The sequence below is a fragment of the Saccopteryx leptura genome, chromosome 2, assembly GCF_036850995.1.
Source record: "Saccopteryx leptura isolate mSacLep1 chromosome 2, mSacLep1_pri_phased_curated, whole genome shotgun sequence".
Classification (NCBI taxonomy): domain Eukaryota; kingdom Metazoa; phylum Chordata; class Mammalia; order Chiroptera; family Emballonuridae; genus Saccopteryx; species Saccopteryx leptura.
Window position 1 is genome coordinate 231,647,378 of NC_089504.1, and position 19,562 is coordinate 231,666,939.

Below are 19,562 nucleotides of genomic sequence, written 5' to 3' on the forward strand. Positions count from 1 at the left end.
GTCAGGCAACAGCTAAAATATATTTTTTTAATCCCAAAAATAACTGAGGAAAGAGTGAAGGCAGGGAATATATGAAATGGAGTCACTTTAACCAAGCTGCTAAAATTATTAACATTATGAAAGTTGAGACATGAGGAAAGACATCATTCTTGTTATAACTACCCTGGAAACTTAAACTCTTTTGAACTTTCCAGTCTTGGGTCAATGCCTAGATATACATCAACTTTCCAGTCCTGCGTCAATGCCTGAATATAATTCTGGACCTCCAGGTAACCTCTTAATTACCCCCTGAAGGACTCACGTATCCAGGCCACCTGCTTACCCCTTAAAGGACTCCTGTATACATCCTCCTGAAATCCATTATCCAGACCACTGAGATGTGACCAGACCTCCTAGCACACCCATCTTCTGGGCCAGCTGGCATTCAACATCCTAACTACCTGTCATCTGACTGATAACTGTTCTGGATCAATCCTACGGCTAAGAATGTGAGACTGATAATTCTCAAGAATGTACTCTTTGACATAACAACTTTGAACTTTTTCCTTCTTTTTGGAACACTTCTAGGTTTTTACCTAGCTGTGTTTTAGTTTGCAAATTCTAAGACCCTCGAATAAATCTCTATCATTTATTTCTAGCAATGCCTCCAGACTCTGAGTAAATTTATTACTTATAAATGAAAAAAAGAAAATCTAAAATTTTCTAAATTTATGGGTATATTTTATATATATAAAGTGTATTGGAAAGTCTTTTTCTCCTCCTAGTCATAGACAATTTTATCTAACAAAGTATATTTCCTTCCTAAAGACAGTAATTTTCTAGAATAAATACTCCTTAAGGTTAGGGAGTAGCTTTCTTTCAGTTCTTTTATTTATTTTTTTTGCATTTTTTTTTTTTTTTTCTGAAGCTGGAAACAGGGAGAGACAGTCAGACAGACTCCCGCATGCGCCTGACCGGGATCCACCCGGCACGCCCACCATGGGGTGACGCTCTGCCCACCAGGGGGCGATGCTCTGCCCATCCTGGGCGTCGCCATGTTGCGACCAGAGCCACTCTAGCGCCTGGGGCAGAGGCCACAGAGCCATCCCCAGCGCCCAGGCCATCTTTGCTCCAATGGAGCCCTGGCTGCGGGAGGGGAAGAGAGAGACAGAGAGGAAGGCGCGGCAGAGGGGTGGAGAAGCAAATGGGCGCTTCTCCTGTGTGCCCTGGCCGGGAATCGAACCCGGGTCCTCCGCACGCTAGGCCGACGCTCTACCGCTGAGCCAACCGGCCAGGGCTCTTTCAGTTCTTATACCTAGCATGCTCCACTAGACCTTGTTACTGTGATATGACCTGTATAGTAATGAAAAATGTCAACTGTTTTGAACTGAAGCAATAGAGGTTCACTAAAACATTGCTTACGTGACTGCTGCTTTCCTCTTCTTCATCAAAGTCTAGACCCTGATGAGCAATCTCAGTAGTGCTGTTCTCCTGAAAAAGATTATTCTCCGAATCAGACACTCTGGTGGCCTCAGTTATAACTTTTAGTTTCATGCTATGAAAGCCAGTTGAGACCATTCCCACTCGCAGGTTTACGGGCTCCCCCTCAAACAGCAGCAAGTGTGAGTTCTCCCCTTCTTTAAACCCAGGGGGCTGGTAATCATGTGGGGTCACTGAAAAATAAAAAGGACAGAAAACTGAGTTTTAACAGAACAAAATCAGATTAATCTTTCATGTGTAGCAACAGACATCTTTTTCTGATGCTTGCAAAATCCTCCTATTTACATAAAATATTACTTCAACACTTAAAAAGAGATTTGACTAGAGGTTTCCACCTACCTGCATTATAGTAGTGGAGTTTCATAGTAAGTGTAACATCATTAGGAAGGGGTCCAAGGTTCTGCATCAGCATATACAATTTACGGATCAGGAGAGTACTAGCTTTCTTAATATCTTCACTGTTTACCCCATTTTCAAAGCTTGTATTAGTGCTATAACCACACAGAAAAATAGCATACTTTTCAATCATATACAATATCACAAATATCAATATATTTTTTTAAAAATAAAAGTTTTTAATAAAATTAAAAAATTAAACATTAACACACTCTTGAGATTATTTTTAGAATGTAAATTAGAGATTGTACTTTTTGCAATGTGTATACAAAGGGTTTCTTACATAGCAAGTTCCCTTAAGGTGGCTTAAGGTATTTTAGATATGACCTGATTTTCTAAAATTCGATTTTCAAATAACCACATGCTATAACAGTGAGAACAATGGACTTAGAATTGGGAAACTTGACATCTAATACTGGCTCTGCTGCTAACTCACTGAATAACCTTGGTCAAATCACTTAGATACTCTAGGTCAGTTAGCTCTTTTGTGAGATAAGTTTACAAACATTTCAACACCTCTTCAAGTATAAAATCAATCATCAGCTGTGGGGCCTTTCTGTCATCTCGTTTTCTCTCAGAGGTATCCTCCCTTTATTCTCATGTGGATTATGACAGTGATAGTCTTCCTCCTTTTTTCTTGTCCACACTGAAAAACATTCTCCACATCACTGCTGAAATAATATCCCCAATAGGAAAATCTGCTCATGTCACTTTCTTGCTTAAAATTCTTCTATTACATCCATTGCCTTTCAATCAAATTCTAGACTGGTGTGCGTACAATGCCTTTCACGACCAGCCATGCCCTCACTTCCACCTTCCTTTGCAAGTACTACTTCTCATCCATATGCAATTGACTTTGCTTTATTGAGCTTTTCCCACTTCTCTTCCTGACTTTCCCAAATTCATCCTTTCATACCTACACCTCATGTGTCACTTCATCAAGGAAGTCTTCTGTGATAATCCAATACCTCACCCTTGTTTATAACTGTTTGTATGTCCTCCTCTAGACTATGAATGGCTATTCATTTTATCTTCACAGTCTAAGTCTGATGCCCAGCTACAGTAAGTACACAATAAAGATTTGTTGAATTAAGGAATAAATGAACAAGTTAGATTAAATTTCCTTCTAACTCTAAACACTCTTTATTTTTCTCCAGAATTTTCTTCCCCAATAGTCTCACATTTGAGTAGTTTCCAGGAAGTAGTATGATTATAATATTTACACAATGCCTTTCACATAGTAAATAATCACTGAAAAATAATCCTATATAACCGAACTATGGAAAGCAGCGTAAATTCATAAAACAAACATTAAGTAAATGCATTTGTTTCTGTTTCAGTTTTAAACAACTTTAAGTTTTGTCTACCATGTTAAACAATTTGAAATAGGTAACCAGATATAACCAAGTAGCTCAAGGGACCCTTCAGTATACATCATATTCATGTAAAATCATATTCAAGACTTCCTTGTACTCTTTCTTTTCTTTTTTGTCCTTGCAACCTTTTAAAATGGAAATTATCTTAAACATGTAAGAGGTGATAAGGTATTTTTTATTGTTGTTTCTGAATTTTATTTTGAAGATCTTATTTATTGAGTTTACAGAGGGGGGGGGGATGAGAAGCAGTTGCTTCACTATAGCTGTTCTTAGGTTGCTTCTCGTCTGTGCCTTGACCAGGCAAGCCCAGGGGTTGTTGTTTTTTTGTGTTTTTTTTTCAGGGACAGAGATAGAGTCAGAGAGGGATAGACAGGGACAGACAGACAGGTACAGAGAGAGACGAGAAGCATCAATCATCAGTTTTTCGTTGTGACACCTTAGTTGTTCATTGATTGCTTTCTCATATGTGCCCTGACCATGGGGCTACAGCAGATCGAGCAACCCCTTGCTTGAGTCAGTGACCTTGGGTCCAAGCTGGTGAGCTTTTTGCTCAAGCCAGATGAGCTCGCGCTCAAGCTGGCAACCTCGGGGTCTCGAACCTGGGTCTTCCGCATCCCAGTCCGACGCTCTATCCACTGTGCCACTGCCTGGTCAGGCGATAAGGTAATTTTATATGATGATCATTTAAATAAATGTCCACCTTTGGCATCTAGGAAATTAGTAATATATTACTTTCTTTCCTTCTTAGTAACTAAAAGATTTGGCCATTTGTCTTACTGCTCTCCTCTTTGACATATATGCCTCCATAACAAAAGATATTACTCTGGTCATTAGTAGTGCTAACATTTGAATATTTAGAAACTAAAGGACAACTGTTTATATAAGAGACTATGTATGAAAAGTGCTGAACAATCTGTAAAGTGATATACAATCTTAGTTAATGATGATTAATATTTTAATTCTCATTCCTAGAACTTACTTCCTCTTTACATCCTAGTGCCGACTGTAAGTTTTACAAATGAGAAAATAATTAGGCCCTGGCCGGTTGGCTCAGTGGTAGAGCGTCAGCCTGGCGTGCAGAAGTCCCGGGTTCGATTCCCGGCCAGGGCACACAGGAGAAGCGCCCATCTGCTTCTCCACCCCTCCCCCTCTCCTTCCTCTCTGTCTCTCTCTTCCCCTCCTGCAGCCAAGGCTCCATTGGAGCAAAGATGGCCCGGGCGCTGGGGATGGCTCCTTGGCCTCTGCCCCAGGTGCTAGAGTGGCTCTGGTCGTGACAGAGCGACGCCCCGGAGGGGCAGAGCATCGCCCCCTGGTGGGCATACCGGGTGGATCCCGGTCGGGCGCATGCGGGAGTCTGTCTATCCCCGTTTCCAGCTTCAGAAAAATACAAAAAAAACAAAAACAAAAACAAAAACAAAAAAACAAATGAGAAAATAATTAAGGAAGTGAATCTTGGAAAGAAATCCTCAAACTTGCAGTGAATGATGAAACAAAGCTAACAGTATGGAAAATTGAGAATTAGGCCACATATCTCTTCAGTCATTCCTTTCAGGGACACTCATCCCCCTGACATGGAGTGCTCTGTCATCCAGCGCTTTGCACCATCATCCACCCCTCCACTTCTATTCCATCTCATCAGCAATATTTAGCTTTATCTGAATGAACCCAAATGTTCCTGGGAAGAAAATAAAAGTTGCTCCTCAATAAAGCATCTCCGGCCTGACCAGGCGGTGGCGCAGTGGATAGAGCGTCGGACTGGGATGCGGAAGGACCCAGGTTCGAGACCCCAAGATCACCAGCTTGGGTGCGGGCTCATCTGGTTTGAGCAAGGTTCACCAGCTTGAGCCCAAGGTCACTGGCTCAAGCAAGGGGTTACTCGGTCTGCTGAAGGCCCGCGGTCAAGGCACGTATGAGAAAGCAATCAATGAACAACTAAGGTGTTGCAACGCGCAAAGAAAAACTAATGATTGATGCTTCTCATCTCTCCGTTCCTGTCTGTCTGTCCCTATCTATCCCTCTCTCTGACTCTCTCTCTCTGTGTCTCTGTAAAATAAAATAAAATAAAATAAATAAAAAAACAAAAAAAAACAAAAAAACAAAAAAAAGGTTAAAAATATAAAACATTAAAAAAAATAAAAATAAAAAATAAAGCATCTCAGTCTGCACTAAGGACCTTCTGAAGCATATGTCCTTGTCTTTGCTATTTAACATATTAGTATTCTAAAACTTGGAATTTTAGACTCGATAGGAAAATACAGTGCTTTCTAGTCTTTCCCATTCTGGGACACATATAGAAAACTATATTTACATGACAAACTAAGGCAAGCAGATGAGAATGATTGTGTCTATAAACAAATAGTTCAGGGGTTTCATCTATCCCAGGTTCTGTCTGGCTATATTGAGGGCAGAGAGGATCAATACCATGGCATAGCAATGGAAAAATTTTGTTTTAGTGGATAGAGCCTTATGGAGTTCTTCAATCGATACCATGAAGACAGCCTCATTTATATAATTTATACTGCTGTGCTGCCTTCAAGGACTACTACCACCATTAGGTTCCATTTACTGAGTGTTTATTATGTACCAGGCATGGGTAAATCTTTATATATGCATTATAACTTAATAATCACAACTGTATGAAGTAGATATTATTAACTCCATTATGCAGATGAGAATGCTAATATTTAGGGAGATTGAGTAATCTGTCCAAATGTGTATAACCAGTAATAGTCAGAGCTGGGATTCCAAGCTGGATCTTTCTGCCTTAGGAATTGGAACTTTTAATCACTAAAATATAACTGCCTTTAGACTCCACTAACATCACCCATGAGAAAAAGAGGAAAGAAGCAAAAAAGCCTATATTCCCATCAGAAATTTTAACAATTATTACAATACCTTTTGTAACAGTGGGTTTTTTTATAGGATTGTTGGGAAAGTTACAAAGGAAGTATAAGGCCTATCCCTGGCCCCAAGAGGCTTATGTTTACCTCAATCATATGTATTTATCATGTTCATTAGACAATTACCTGTCAAAATCCATAGTGGTTCCTTCTTTTGTGTATTTGAATTTGAACTGGTATATCTCTGTCACTTTCTAAAAACATCAAAGGGAATAGAAAAATAAATTACTTTAACAAAGAAATCCTTTTGAGAAGTACAGATTGGTAGTTATAGAACAGTCACGAGAATATCAAGTACAACATAGGGAATATAGTCAATAATATTGTAATAAATATGTACAGTGCCAGGTGGGTACTGGAAATATCAGGGGAACACTTTGTATATTATTGTCAAACCAGTATGCTGTACACCTGAAACTAACAAAATAATATTGAATGCAAAGTATAATTGAAAAATAAAAAATATATTAAAAAAGAAATCCAGAATCTTATCTGATAATAGATAACTAACATTTTCATTATGTGTCTACAATACTTCCTACTCACCTATTTGTTTCACAGCATTACATTATTCAGGAGTAATATTTGCAGACAGAGATAACAATTTTTCCTCTCCATGCTATAAATGAGTTAGATGGCAAATGCTATTATTACCATTTTAAAGTTGGAAAAACTAAGGCACAGAGTCAAGTAAGTGACCCAGCATAGGTAAATGACAGTGGAACCAATTGAGAAACCATTCATTCATGTAATAGGCACTGAAGTCACAGTGGTGAATATGACAGAAAAGGTCCCTGTTTCTCTGGACTATACAACATTGTGGGAGAGATAGTCAATAGATAAACAGATAAAATAACCCAATTTCAGATAGTAGTAAGTGCTATGAACCATATGAAGTTGTGACAGAGAGTACAGAAGGGGAGAGGTGATTTGTTTTGGGAAGGCCAAGAAAGGCCTCACTAAAGAGGCCATGTTTGAGCTGAGTCTCAGTGACAATAGGGTTCAATTACCTGTCAAAATCCATAGTGATCATGTGCAGACCTGGGGGAGAATGGGGTGTCCCAGGCAGAGTGAACACCAATACAAAAACTCTAAAGTAAAAAAGAGAGCCTCATTCAGGACCACAGAGGAGGCTGAGTGGCTGGCAACAAGCAAGCAAGGGGAGAGTGAAGTAGATGAGGTTGTAGAGGAGGTTTGGGGGCCTCGTCAGCCAGAGTAAGGGGTTTAGATTTTATTTTAAGTAAACCAGAGTCCATTGAAGAGTTTTAGGCATGGGAGTGGCTTGCAGTTTTAAAGATCACACTGGCTACTTTAAGAGTGCAAAAGGAGCCTGACCAGGCGGTGGCGCAGTGGATACAGCGTAGGACTGGGATGAGGAAGGACCCAGGTTTGAGACCCCGAGGTCGCCAGCTTGAGCACGGGCTCATCTGGCTTGAGCAAAAAGCTCACCAGCTTGGACCCAAGGTCGCTGGCTCCAGCAAGGAGTTACTCGGTCTGCTGAAGGCCCCCGGTCAAGGCACATATGAGAAAGCAATCAATGAACAACTCAACGAAAAACTGATGATTGATGCTTCTCATCTCTCTCCATTCCTGTCTGTCCCTATCTATCCCTCTCTCTGATTCCCTCTCTGTCCCTGAAAAAAAAAAAAAAGTGCAAAAGGAGTCCCTGGCCAGTTGGCTCAGTGGTAGAGCATCGGCTTGGTGTGTGGAGGTCTGTCCTGGGTTTGATTCCCGGCCAGGGCACAAAGAAGTGCCCATCTGCTTCTCCACCCTTCCCCCTCTCCTTTCCCTCTGTCTCTCTCTTCCTCTTCCGCAGCCAGGGCTCCATTGGAGCAAAGCTGGCCCGGGCACTGAGGATGGCTCCATGGCCTCCGACTCAGGCACTAAAATGACTCCGATTGCTGCGGAGCAACACCCCAGAGAGTCCGAGCATTGCCCCCTGGGGGGCATGCCAGGTGAATCCCGGTCCGGTGCTTGAGGGAGTCTGTCTGTCTGCCTCCCTCTCAAGACCCCCCGCCCCGGCTTCTCAATTTGGAAAAATAGAAGAAAAAAAAAGGGGGGGTGCAAAAGAGAAGTGAAACCATAAGAACAATTAAGAGGCTACTGCAGTAATTAATTCAGGGAAGACTAGAATGGTAACAGGAAAACTAGAAAAATTAGAAAAGGAACTAGGATCTATGATTTCAGGTCTTGATTTTTTTGATCCTGCACTAAAAACTAGGTACTATTGTTATATGATCTCCCCACTGTTAAGAAACCTAGTAATAGCCTAACCAGCGGTGACACAGTGGATAGAGCGTTCATCTGGGATGCTCAGGTCCCGGGTTTGAAAACCCAAGGTCGCTGGCTTGAGCCAAAAGGTCTCTGGCTTGAAGCTCAAGGTTGCTGGCTTGAGCAAGGGGTCACTGGCTCCGCTGGAGCCCTCAGGTCAAGGCATGTATGAGAAGCAATCAAGGAACAACTAAAGTGACTCAATTAAAAGTTGATGCTTCTCATCTCTCTCCCTTCTCCCAACCTTTCTCTCTTAAAAAGAAGGGTAAATTTCCTCATGAGAGATATACTCCATTTAAAATAAAATGATGAGCCCTGGCCAGAAAGCTCCGTTGGTTAGAGCATTATACAGAAGCACAGAGGTTACTGGTCCGACCCCCAGACAGGGCACATACAGGAACAGATTGATGTTCCTGTTTTTCTCTCTTCCTAAAATAATGAAATAAAATAAAATGATGGTTTAGTAGTTGAAGCAGATATTTAGCCTGTAGTGTGTCCACAGCGTTGGAAGTGTTAAGACAGGCAAAGGTATGAGTTTAAGTCAGAGCACAAAAAATACCCTTCATCCATCTGTTTCACTATTTGTTCCTTGGCATTGTGGGCATGAGGATGTTAGATTGATCAAAAAAAGTATCAATTTTCTTGTTACTTTTCTCTAAGATTTGGTACCCCATTAAGCACAAGTGATCAGGTCCCAGGGAAATTAGCTCATCTGCTTAAACTCAAGGAAGACTGATTTTTAATGGAGTTCATTTCAAAAGAAAAAAATATTTTTCTAGCAAGATGGTCTACTTGAGAAATCAAACCAAGTTCAGAAAGGTGTTTTGTGAGTATAGTCGGCCCTCTGTATCTCTAGGTTCTACATCTGCAGATTCAACAAACCACGGATCAAAAATACTTGGAGGCCCTGGCCGGTTGGCTCAGTGGTAGAGCGTCCACCTGGCGTGCAGGAGTCCTGGGTTCGATTCCCGGCCAGGGCACACAGGGGAAGCGCCCATCTGCTTCTCCACCCCTCCCCCTCTCCTTCTTCTCTGTCTCTCTCTTCCCCTCCCACAGCCAGGGCTCCATTGGACAAAGTTTGCCAGGGCACTGGGGATGGCTCTGTGGCCTCCGCTTCAGGCACTAGAATGGCTCTGATTATGGCAGAGCGACGCCCCAAGATGGGCAGAGCATCGCCCCCTGGTGGGCATGCCGGGTGGATCCCGGTTGGGCACATGTGGGAGCCTGTCTGACTGCCTCCCCGTTTCCAGCTTCGGAGGGGTACAAAAAGGAAAAAAAAAAAAAAACCTGGAAAATAATATGTTACGTGGTTGCTGACGTGCACTATGTAGTTATGCCTATGATGGCTGCATCTGTACTGAATGTGTACAGATTTTTTTTCTTGTCATTATTTCCTAAACAATACATTTTAACAATTATTTACATAGCACTTACATTGTCTTAGGTACTATAAGTAATCTACAGATGATTTAAAGTATATGGGAGGACGTGCGTAGGTTATATGTAAATACCACACCATTTCTTATAAAGAACTGGAGCATCTGCAGATTTTGGTATCGACAGGAGTCCTGGAACCAATTCCCCCAAGGATGGTCAGGGATCACTGTACAATAGGAAAGGTATGTGAGACTAGAGGTGCCTATAGCAACAGTTTTAGTTCAGACAGGCTTGTTACACAGCGTCCTCTCTTCACTGATGGTGGGTGTAATTGCCCTGTCAAGAAAACAATGCCTATTCTTCCTGCCTGCCCATGTTTCTCAACCAACTCTAGCTTTGATGCTCTAAGATATCTTTCATTTTTAAAATTGTACCAAGAGTAGATCCGTTAATAGTTGATAATTTTAACAGCTTATTATTTGGTCCCTGAAGCAACAAATAAAATTTATGCTTGTAGTTGTTTTACAGAAGAGGCTAATCCTTGTTAACTTCAATCTGTCTGATTGACCAAGGAAAGTATTTACAGCAGGCACTAGTTTCTTCTTAACACCTCATAAAATGTTCTCCTGGTTTTTAGATTAATGTGTTACCTAATAAAGATGACCCTTTAAACTGCTTATCAATGGTTTCTATTAACCCACTAAATATATCTATACAGACCAAAGCAATGGCAACATATACAGTCTTTCCTTCTCCCCCCACATTTCAATCCATTGGCAAAAAATATTTTCCAATCTATCTCCCCAGCATATTTCAAGTCTATCTGATTTTTCTCTTCTTCATTGCTATCGCTCTATGCAAGCCACTACCAACCATCTCTCTCTATTTGACCTGCTTGGCTTCCAAATTACTCCTCCTATAATGCATTCTCTTTTCTATGCCCAAAAAAGAGTTTTGAAAATAAAAACAGACAATGTTACTCCTTTGCTTAAAACTCCCAGGCCCTGGCCAGTTGGCTCAGTGGTAGAGCGTCGGCCTGGTGTGCGGGAATCCCGGGTTCGATTCCCGGCCAGGGCACACAGGGGAAGCGCCTATCTGCTTCTCCACCCCTTCCCCTCTCCTTCCTCTCTGTCTCTCTCTTCCCCTCCTGCAGCCAAGGCTCCACTGGAGCAAAGTTTGCCTGGGCGCTGAGGATGGCTCTGTGGCCTCTGCCTCAGGCGCTAGAATGGCTCTGATTGCAGCAGAGCGACGCCCCAGACGGGCAGAGCGTCACCCCCTGGTGGGCATGCCGGGTGGATCCCGGTCAGGCACATGCAGGAGTCTGACTGCCTCCCCGTTTCCAACCTAAGAAAAATACAAAAATAAATAAATAAATAAAAGTAAAGAAAAGAAAAACCTCCCAATGGGCCCTGGCTAGGTGGCTCAGTTGATAGTGTCATCCAGCTTACCAAGGTCACAGGTTTAATCCCCCGTCAGGGCACATATGAGAAGCACCCAATGAGTACACAATTAAACAGAGCAACTAAGCAAAACAATGAGTTCTCTTTCTCTCTCACTTGTGCCCCTCCCCCATCGTTTTCTCTCTCTCTCTCAAATCAATGGGGGAAAAAACTACCAATGGTTTTCCACAACCCTTAGAATAAAACCAAAATTTAACTTGGGCCATAGGCCTTACTCATCTGTCCCCTGCCTACCTCTCTGACCTAATCTCATGCCTCTTTCCCTTCCACTAAGTTCCAGGCTCAGGATACCCTCTCTGTCCACAAACACACAAGAAGTCTTCTTGCCTTAAGACCTTTGCACAGATGTACTCTGGAATATGCTGTGTCTTCAATTGACGATAGTAATGATGATATTTGGGCACTGCTCTAAATTCTCTATATCTCTTCATTCTTATGTAGCCAACATTCTGAGATAGGTATTATTATCCTAGATGAAACTAGTCAAGTGATAGGGCTGGAATTTGACTACAGTATCTGTCATGTTAACTACAGTGCTATTCTGCCAGTTACATGCCATTGCATCTCTCTTTTTTTTTTAATTCAGTGAGAGGAGGGGAGGCAGAGACAGACTCCTGCAGGTGCACTGACCAGGATCCACCCAGCATGCCCACTAGGGGACCATGCTCTGCCCATTTGAAGTGTTGCTCTGTTGCTCAGAAACCCAGCTCTTAGTTCCTGAGGTGGAGGCCATGGAGCCATCCTCAGCGCCTGGGGCCAACTCGCTCCAATCAACCCATGCCTGCTGAAGGGGAGGAGAAAAGAGAGAGAGAAGCAAGATGGAGAGGTGTGGAGAAGCAGATGGTCGCTTCTCTTGTGTGCCCTGACCACGAATCGAACCCAGGACATCCACACGCTGGGCCGATGCTCTACCACTGAGCCAAATGGCCCGGGCCCCATTGTATCTCATAGACATGCATAGGCTAACTATGGCCATTCAGTCTCAGCTCAAACAGTGGCCCCTGCTGAAGGCCTTCTGTCCTCCTATTTTCTTCTCCTCTATTTCCTGCCTCAGCACTTTCTAACATACTACCTTATTTTATTTTCTCCATAGCATTATGACTATCCAAAATTGACTTGCAGATTTTTGTTTACTTGTTTATTATTTATACTCCCTCATTAGAATTCAGGTTCCAGAGAGCAAGTACCTTATCTATCCCATTAACTCTTGTGTTTTCATTACTGGCACAGTGCTAGGCACATAAGGAGAATCCAATTAATATTTGTTGAATGAAGAAATAGCCAGGTTAAGGTTCATACTCAATTAGGATTTCAACAGGATTTAAAAATTATTTTTAAAACAAAGTCCCTAAAATCGTATTGCGGCTAAAAACAGGAGCCATCTAAAATTCAGTTCCTGAAGCAGTCTATTAGTAGTGGATGTAATAAACACAAAGGAATAAATGATGAAACAGGAAGAACTGTATCCTCACAATATTCATGTGGTAATTCTTTATAGGTCTCTCATGCATTGAGTTGTATAAATCTTTCCTTAACATATTTACATTTTAGCTTACACTTCTTATTTACACCCTCCACACATTCTCTAGTGTGTGTCAGCAGAAAAGCTTCACTATCCCTCTTCACTACTTTACTTTTGTCAGTTCATCTCAAAACTTCAAGTGCAGAAGCACCACAACTTTGTGCATTGCTCGTTTTATTTAAGACAGAGGATCATTGTTGTACCATGAAAGACTCTTCACAGGTGTGCTGCACACTTTAACTCATGTGTAAAATGTATTTTTGCTTCAGGTAAATATTAATATTGTTATAGTTTGTGCAATTTTGTTTAGGGGAGGATACGCTTCTATGGCTGTGAGTCAAGAAACATGGCACAATATATGATAAATGCCAAATGAAGACTATTTGTGTAAGAATGTTGTTTTGTGAGTGTATAAAAGAATGAGATCAGTGAGGTAAATAGTTCTATTAGTGACTTGATATTAACAGTAACCATAAAGCAGTGTCATTCTGTGGATACTTTCAGATGTTATGAACATTATTATAACATGGTTATACTGTAATTATTACTGACTTGTTGGGTAACCTTTTGAGTCCTTTAATACCCTCAAACATGCGACCAAATTTTTCTTATACTCAAAAGTGTGCCATGAACACAGAGAGGTTAGGGATCACTGCTATAGGAAAGAATCTGTAAGCATTCAAAATATTTTTTCTGGGTCAGAGAATTATAAGCTCAGAGCTTATCATATATTAAGTTTTTGTTTCTAACTTCATTGTTTATAAATATATATATATATATCACATGTAGCAAAGCTCATTTAATAGCTTTCTTCCCACTCTGTAAAATTTTTTTGTAGTTAAGCTTAATTTACTTAGCATTTCACTACCTCAAAACCACTGGTTTCAGAGTAGGAGTTTTGATGCTTAAGAAAACCGAATAATTTATTGCGTTAAGGAAGTGACCAATTTATTACCAATTTATCAGGAGACTTTAGTTTGGGAAACTTCCCCTTAAACCTGTGTGGGGGGGAGAATTTTGAAATGACACAAGAGACAAAGATAATAAGAGATAGTTTGGCATTAAGGAATTGTCACCAACTTGTGTGTACCAGTTTTCTTCCACCTTGCTCAAACAGTTATTTATAATCTTGACAAGAAAGAAAAATACTAAAAATACTTAATATAGTCTTAATGCCACTAATTAGGCTAAATCCATTGGCTTAGAGAAGGAAAATTGAAAGCAAGGAAAAAAGAAAGGGAACAGGAAAGAAAGCTAGGATGAAAAAGAGAACCGAGTAAGAAGAACAGAAGGCTTCTCCCTTCATTTCTATGCCACTGCTACAGCTTTCATTCAAAGCAGCACAAGTAATTTTGTGTCCAAGACTGTAACATTCCCTTTGGGAGACAGAAAACAAGACAAGACTCTTTTCCTCAAGAATTCACAATCTGGTTGGGAAGAAAAAGTAATCTACATGGATCAATTGAGAACGTTAAATTGAAAAGAAAGAAATTAGTGTGAATAGAATAGGCAAAGAGGTTTTCATGAAATGTTTGGACATAAATTGGCCTTGAGGACGACTAGGACTCAATAAGCAAAGGAAAAGAAACTTAGAGAAGCAAAGAAGTAAAAGCTCTGAAAATCTATAAAAAAAGTCAAAAAGGGGAGAATTTAGTTGGCAAAAACAAAATTGAGAATTATGCCGTTATTTTCCAAAAGGCCACAAATGGAAAGGATTCAGAATCAGTTAAAGTAAATAATAAAATGTGGTTTTCATACAAGTAGAGATTCTTAATATTAACATGTTAGGGGACAGGTTCAGTTCTACTTAGTGCTTTTTTCCCCAATGCCCCTTAGTAGTTTTTTAAATCTCATAATAAAGAACTGGTGAAGTTTATAATAAAACACACTGAAAGAGCTAGCTACTAGTTACTTTGCTCATATGGTAGTCTAGTAACATACTCTATGGCCTCAACATAGGTAAATATATTTAAACACAATGTATATATACTGCCCATATGTGTGTTCTTACCTCAGGTTCCTTGGGATTTGTGTAAAGCTGTTTAAAAAAAAACAAACAAACAGCATTTAATTTACGAAAGACACTAGATTACTCCTCACAGAATATATGTTCTATGTGAAGAGTTCAATTTGTGCTATATTTATTGAGTACTGAGATAGATAGTTGGATACCTTTTTAAAATTGATTTGAGAGAGAGAGAGAAGAGAGAGAGAAAGAAAGAGAAACATCGATTTGTTGTTCCACTTATGCATTCATTGGTAATTTTTTATCTGTGCCCTGAAAGGGGATCAATCCCATAACCTTGGCATATTAGGACAATGCTCTAATCAACTAAGCTACCTGGCCACAGCCTGATAGATAGATATCTTAAGATATATATTTCAAGCACCTGACCAGGCGGTGGTGCAGTGGATAGAGCATCGGACTGGGATGCAGAGGACCCAAGTTTGAGACCCCAAGGTCGCCGACAGTTTGAGCGCGGGATCATCTGGTTTGAGCAAAGCTCACCAGCTTGGACCCAAGGTCGCTGGCTTGAGCAAGGGGTTACTTGGTCTGCTGTAGCCCCATGGTCAAGGCATATATGAGAAAGCAATCAATTAACAACTAAGGTGTTGCACGAAAAACTAATGATTAATGCTTCTTATCTCTCTTGGTTCCTGTCTGTCTGTCCCTATCTATCCCTCTCTCTGACTCTGTCTCTGTAAAAAAAAAAAAAAGATATATATTTCATATATTTCAAGCTAGAGATAAAATAAGCTCACTTTGTATAGAGTATTCAATAACACTGACTATAAGGAAATTGATAACCAGGTATTTATGATTAATGTAACTGAGCTACAAATAAATACTAAATAATTTCTATGGTTTACAATTTTTAAATAAATCTTATATCTAATATTCTCAATGGTATCTTTTCATTTTCTTTTTATTCTTAATTATATTCACCATGTGATATCCAGAAGTATTTAAATTTCAAAAAAGTTTACAAAACTTCATTCTGTAAAGTCAACTAAAAAACCAAAATCCTGACAGCCAATGGATGAAGCAGATAGTATATATTTCTTCCCATATATTATAATATACCAAAGGAATATATAGGTTGTGATCTTTCATTACAACTTCTAATATTTTCTATTTTTTTTTAATTCCAAAATGTCATAGGACAGATAAAGAAATCAAGAGGGACCCTGACCAGTGGCTCAGTGGATAGAGCATTGGCCCAGTGTATGGACATCCCAGGCTTGATTCCTGGTCAGGGCACACAAGAGAAGTTACCATCTGTTTCTCTCTCACTTCCTCTCCTTCTTCTGTCCCTCTTCCCCTCTGCAGCCAATGGCTCAATTGGTTTAAGCATCAGCCCCAAGCACTGAGGATGCCTCCATTGGTCCAAGCGTAGCAGCCTCAGGTGCTAAAAATAGCTCAGTTGATTAGATCATCAGCCCCAGATGGGGGTTACCAGGTGGATCACAGTATGCATGCAGAAGTCTGTCTCACTATCTCCCCTCCTCTCATTTTAAAAAAAGTAAAAAGAAGAAGAAAAAGAAATTCAAGAGGGCAGAGGATGAGTACTATTTTAATGTTTCATTTGCCAAACGACAATGAAGTAGAGACAGAGACTTGTTCTTTAAATGTGTACTTACTGTAAGTATTGCCATGTGTAGCTTCAAGAGAAAAAAACTATTGTTATTATATTTTATAAACTTGCACCTATATCATTATTATTTTCATTAAAGACTAATTAAATATGACTTTAGAGAGGTTCTAAAGATTTGAGTAGAAAAATTATTACTCAAAAGACCAGAAAAAGGAATACCAATTATTCATTTATTAAAGTGAATGCCTATTACATACCCAGGGTTCTGCTGGGGAGAGGGATACAAAAAATATAAATAACTAACTATCCTTATTCTCTATAAGTTATCATAGTTTGGGAGGTAAAAGATATAAAAAATAATTACTATTACTAAAAATTAAATATGCCACAAGGATTTCCAAGAAATGTCTTTTGAAACTAATTTACTAAAGTAAAAAATTTAAGTCTGATATAAATCTATAAAACTCTTGCCCTCCTTATATGTATATTACCATAAAAAGCTTATATATTCAGTCCCTGCTTGAATATATATATATATATATATAGAGATTAAGATATAATAAAGTCTATGATAATTTTTTTAAAACTAGAATATAAATAAGAAAATTTCAGGATTAAAATTTTCTAACAAATTATTCACCTTATTTCACCCAAAGGACTAAAACTTTAGTGACACTGTGTGGCTATTTTGGTTACTGCATACAATTGATTTTATTCTTTTTTTTTTTTTTAGAGAGGAGAGAGAGACAGGGGGGAGGAGCTGGAAGCATCAACTCCCATATGTGCCTTGACCAGGCAGGCCCAGGGTTTCTCCCATATGTGCCTTGACCAGGCAAGCCCAGGGTTTCGAACTGGCGACCTCAGCATTTCCAGGTCGATGCTTTATCCACTGCACCACCACAGGTCAGGCCCATACAATTGATTTTAAGACTACACAGTAGCCTGACCAGGCATTGGCGCAGAGGATAGAGCACTGGACTGGGAGGTGGAGGACCCAGGTTCGAGACCATGAGGTCGCCAGCTTGAGCGCGGGCTCATCTGGTTTGAGCAAGACTCACCAGCTTGAGCGCAAGGTTGCTGGCTCAAGCAAGGAATCACTCGGTCTGCTGTTGCCCCCCCCCCCCCCCCCCCCCCGGTCAAGGCACATATGAGAAATCAATCAATGAACAACTAAGGAACAGCAACGAAGAATTGATGTTTCTCATCTCTCTCCCTTTCTGTCTGTCTGTCCTTATCTGACCCTCTCTCTGACTCACTGACTGACAAAAAAAAAGACTACACAGTACAACTATATTTTATATTAATTATTTAATTAAAAGTTCATTTATTAAAAAAACAGACATGGCTTCTGGTCATGGAACATACAGACCAGCAGGAACGAAAATATTAAACAAAAAAAATCACAGGTTTCAATTGTATTAATTGCTCTGAAGAAACAGAACAGGGTGTTTGAGAACATTAAACAGAGGGATAATTGAGGTTGGGGGAAGAGCTGTCAGGGAAGGCCTGTCTGAGAAAGAAAATATTTAGGCTGAGACCTGAAGTATAAATTGGAGTTAGCCAGGTAATCACTGTTGGGTAAGGACGGGAATATTCCAGGCAAAAAAGGAACAACATGTAGAAAGGTAAAAGGCACTTGGCATGTTCTAGATTCCCTGTGTGGCCTGAACATAGTGAGCAATAGTGAGAGTGATGTCTTGGAACAGCAGATAGAGATGAGATCATACAGCCTTGTAGATCAGGTGATAGAGTCTAAATTTTGTTTTAAAAGCCATGGGAGAACCTGACCAGGCGGTGGCGCAGTGGATAGGACATTGGACTGGGATGTGGAAGGACCCAGGTTCGAGACCCCGAGGTCGCCAGCTTGAGAGCGGGCTCATCTGGTTTGAGCAAAAGCTCACCAGCTTGGACCCAGGGTCGCTGGCTCCAGCAAGGGGTTACTCAGTCTGCTGAAGGCCCGCAGTCAAGGCACATATGAGAAAGCAATCAATGAACAACTAAGAAGTTGCAACGCACAATGAAAAACTAATGATTGATGCTTCTCATCTGTCTCCATTCCTGTCTGTCTGTCCCTGTCTATCCGTCTGACTCTCTCTCTGTCTCTGTAAAATAATTAATTAATTAATTAATTTAAAAAAAAAACCTGTTTAAAAGCCATGGGAGATATTTAGGCCTAAGAATGATATGATCAGACTCCGGTTTCTGAAAGACATAATCAGATTCAGGTTTCTGTTCATATAGTATGGACAGAAGGTTAGAATGGTAAGGGATTGAAAATGGGAATAAGACAAATTAGGAGGCTATATACAATATAGTCTCTTTTATATAATACCTATCTAAAACTACATATACATGCTTATTTTAAAGAAATCAAGCATAATGCAGGGTGGGACAAAGTAGGTTTACAGTGATGAGTACATAAAACAGTTTACTCTTACATTATATTTATTAATTATTGTATTATTAATAAATTATTAATAATATTGTATTATTATATTATTAATAAATTATCATTGTATTATTTTCCCTATGAACTATAAATCTATTTTTGTACCACCCTGTATAGTACAAAGAAAACTAAAAATCACACAAAATTTAACTGAAAATAATCATCATCTTCAATAAAACATTTTTTAAGAAATGAGAGCATCCTAGGAAAAGTTGTAAGATACTAACAACTGAAAAACAATATAAATACTACCTACTTAAAAGCCTAAGTCATCCATCTAAAGAGTTGTCTTTTAATCTCTAAAAATAGTAAATTTGACTGATTCAGTTATACAGGTAGTCATTTCAGTAAAACAAACTCCTCAAACTAGGTAAATATTATTTTTATACTACACTGTTATTTTAGTACATTTAATGTTTAAATTACTGATTTAAGTGACTATTAGAGTGTGACCTCCTTGAGTGACGGAATCACGTTTGTCTCATTTTTATTTCATCCAGTACAGGCACAATGTCAGACACAGAATAGGCAAGGGAGGAAGGAATGAGGGAGGGAGGGACAAGGGGAGATAGACAGAGGAGACAGAGAGAGAGAACACTTACATAGTGCTTATTATGTGTCACTCTTCTAAACATTTTAATAAATGGTTCTCAAAGTATGATCCCTAGACCACCAGTCTCAGCATCACCTCGAATTTGAAATGAAAATTTTCACATCAAAGATTTTGGGGTGGATC

General features: G+C 39.8%; 1 protein-coding gene across 3 annotated transcripts in view; it reads right to left on the bottom strand.

Annotated features, from left to right (window-relative positions):
• The window catches only part of HORMAD2 (HORMA domain containing 2), an 88,514-nt gene that overhangs the window by 37,137 nt on the left and 31,815 nt on the right, over positions 1-19,562 (bottom strand). Inside the window, exons 6-10 of one of the 3 annotated variants that reach the window (XM_066370533.1) lie at positions 16,424-16,444; positions 14,793-14,819; positions 6,278-6,345; positions 1,819-1,970; positions 1,402-1,652 (exon numbers count right to left, since the gene is read on the bottom strand). In XM_066370533.1, coding sequence (XP_066226630.1) covers positions 1,402-1,652; positions 1,819-1,970; positions 6,278-6,345; positions 14,793-14,819; positions 16,424-16,444 — 519 coding nt within the window. The remainder of the gene's footprint in view (positions 1-1,401; positions 1,653-1,818; positions 1,971-6,277; positions 6,346-14,792; positions 14,820-16,423; positions 16,445-19,562) is intronic. The other 2 variants (XM_066370535.1, XM_066370536.1) reach the window with 2 other exon arrangements.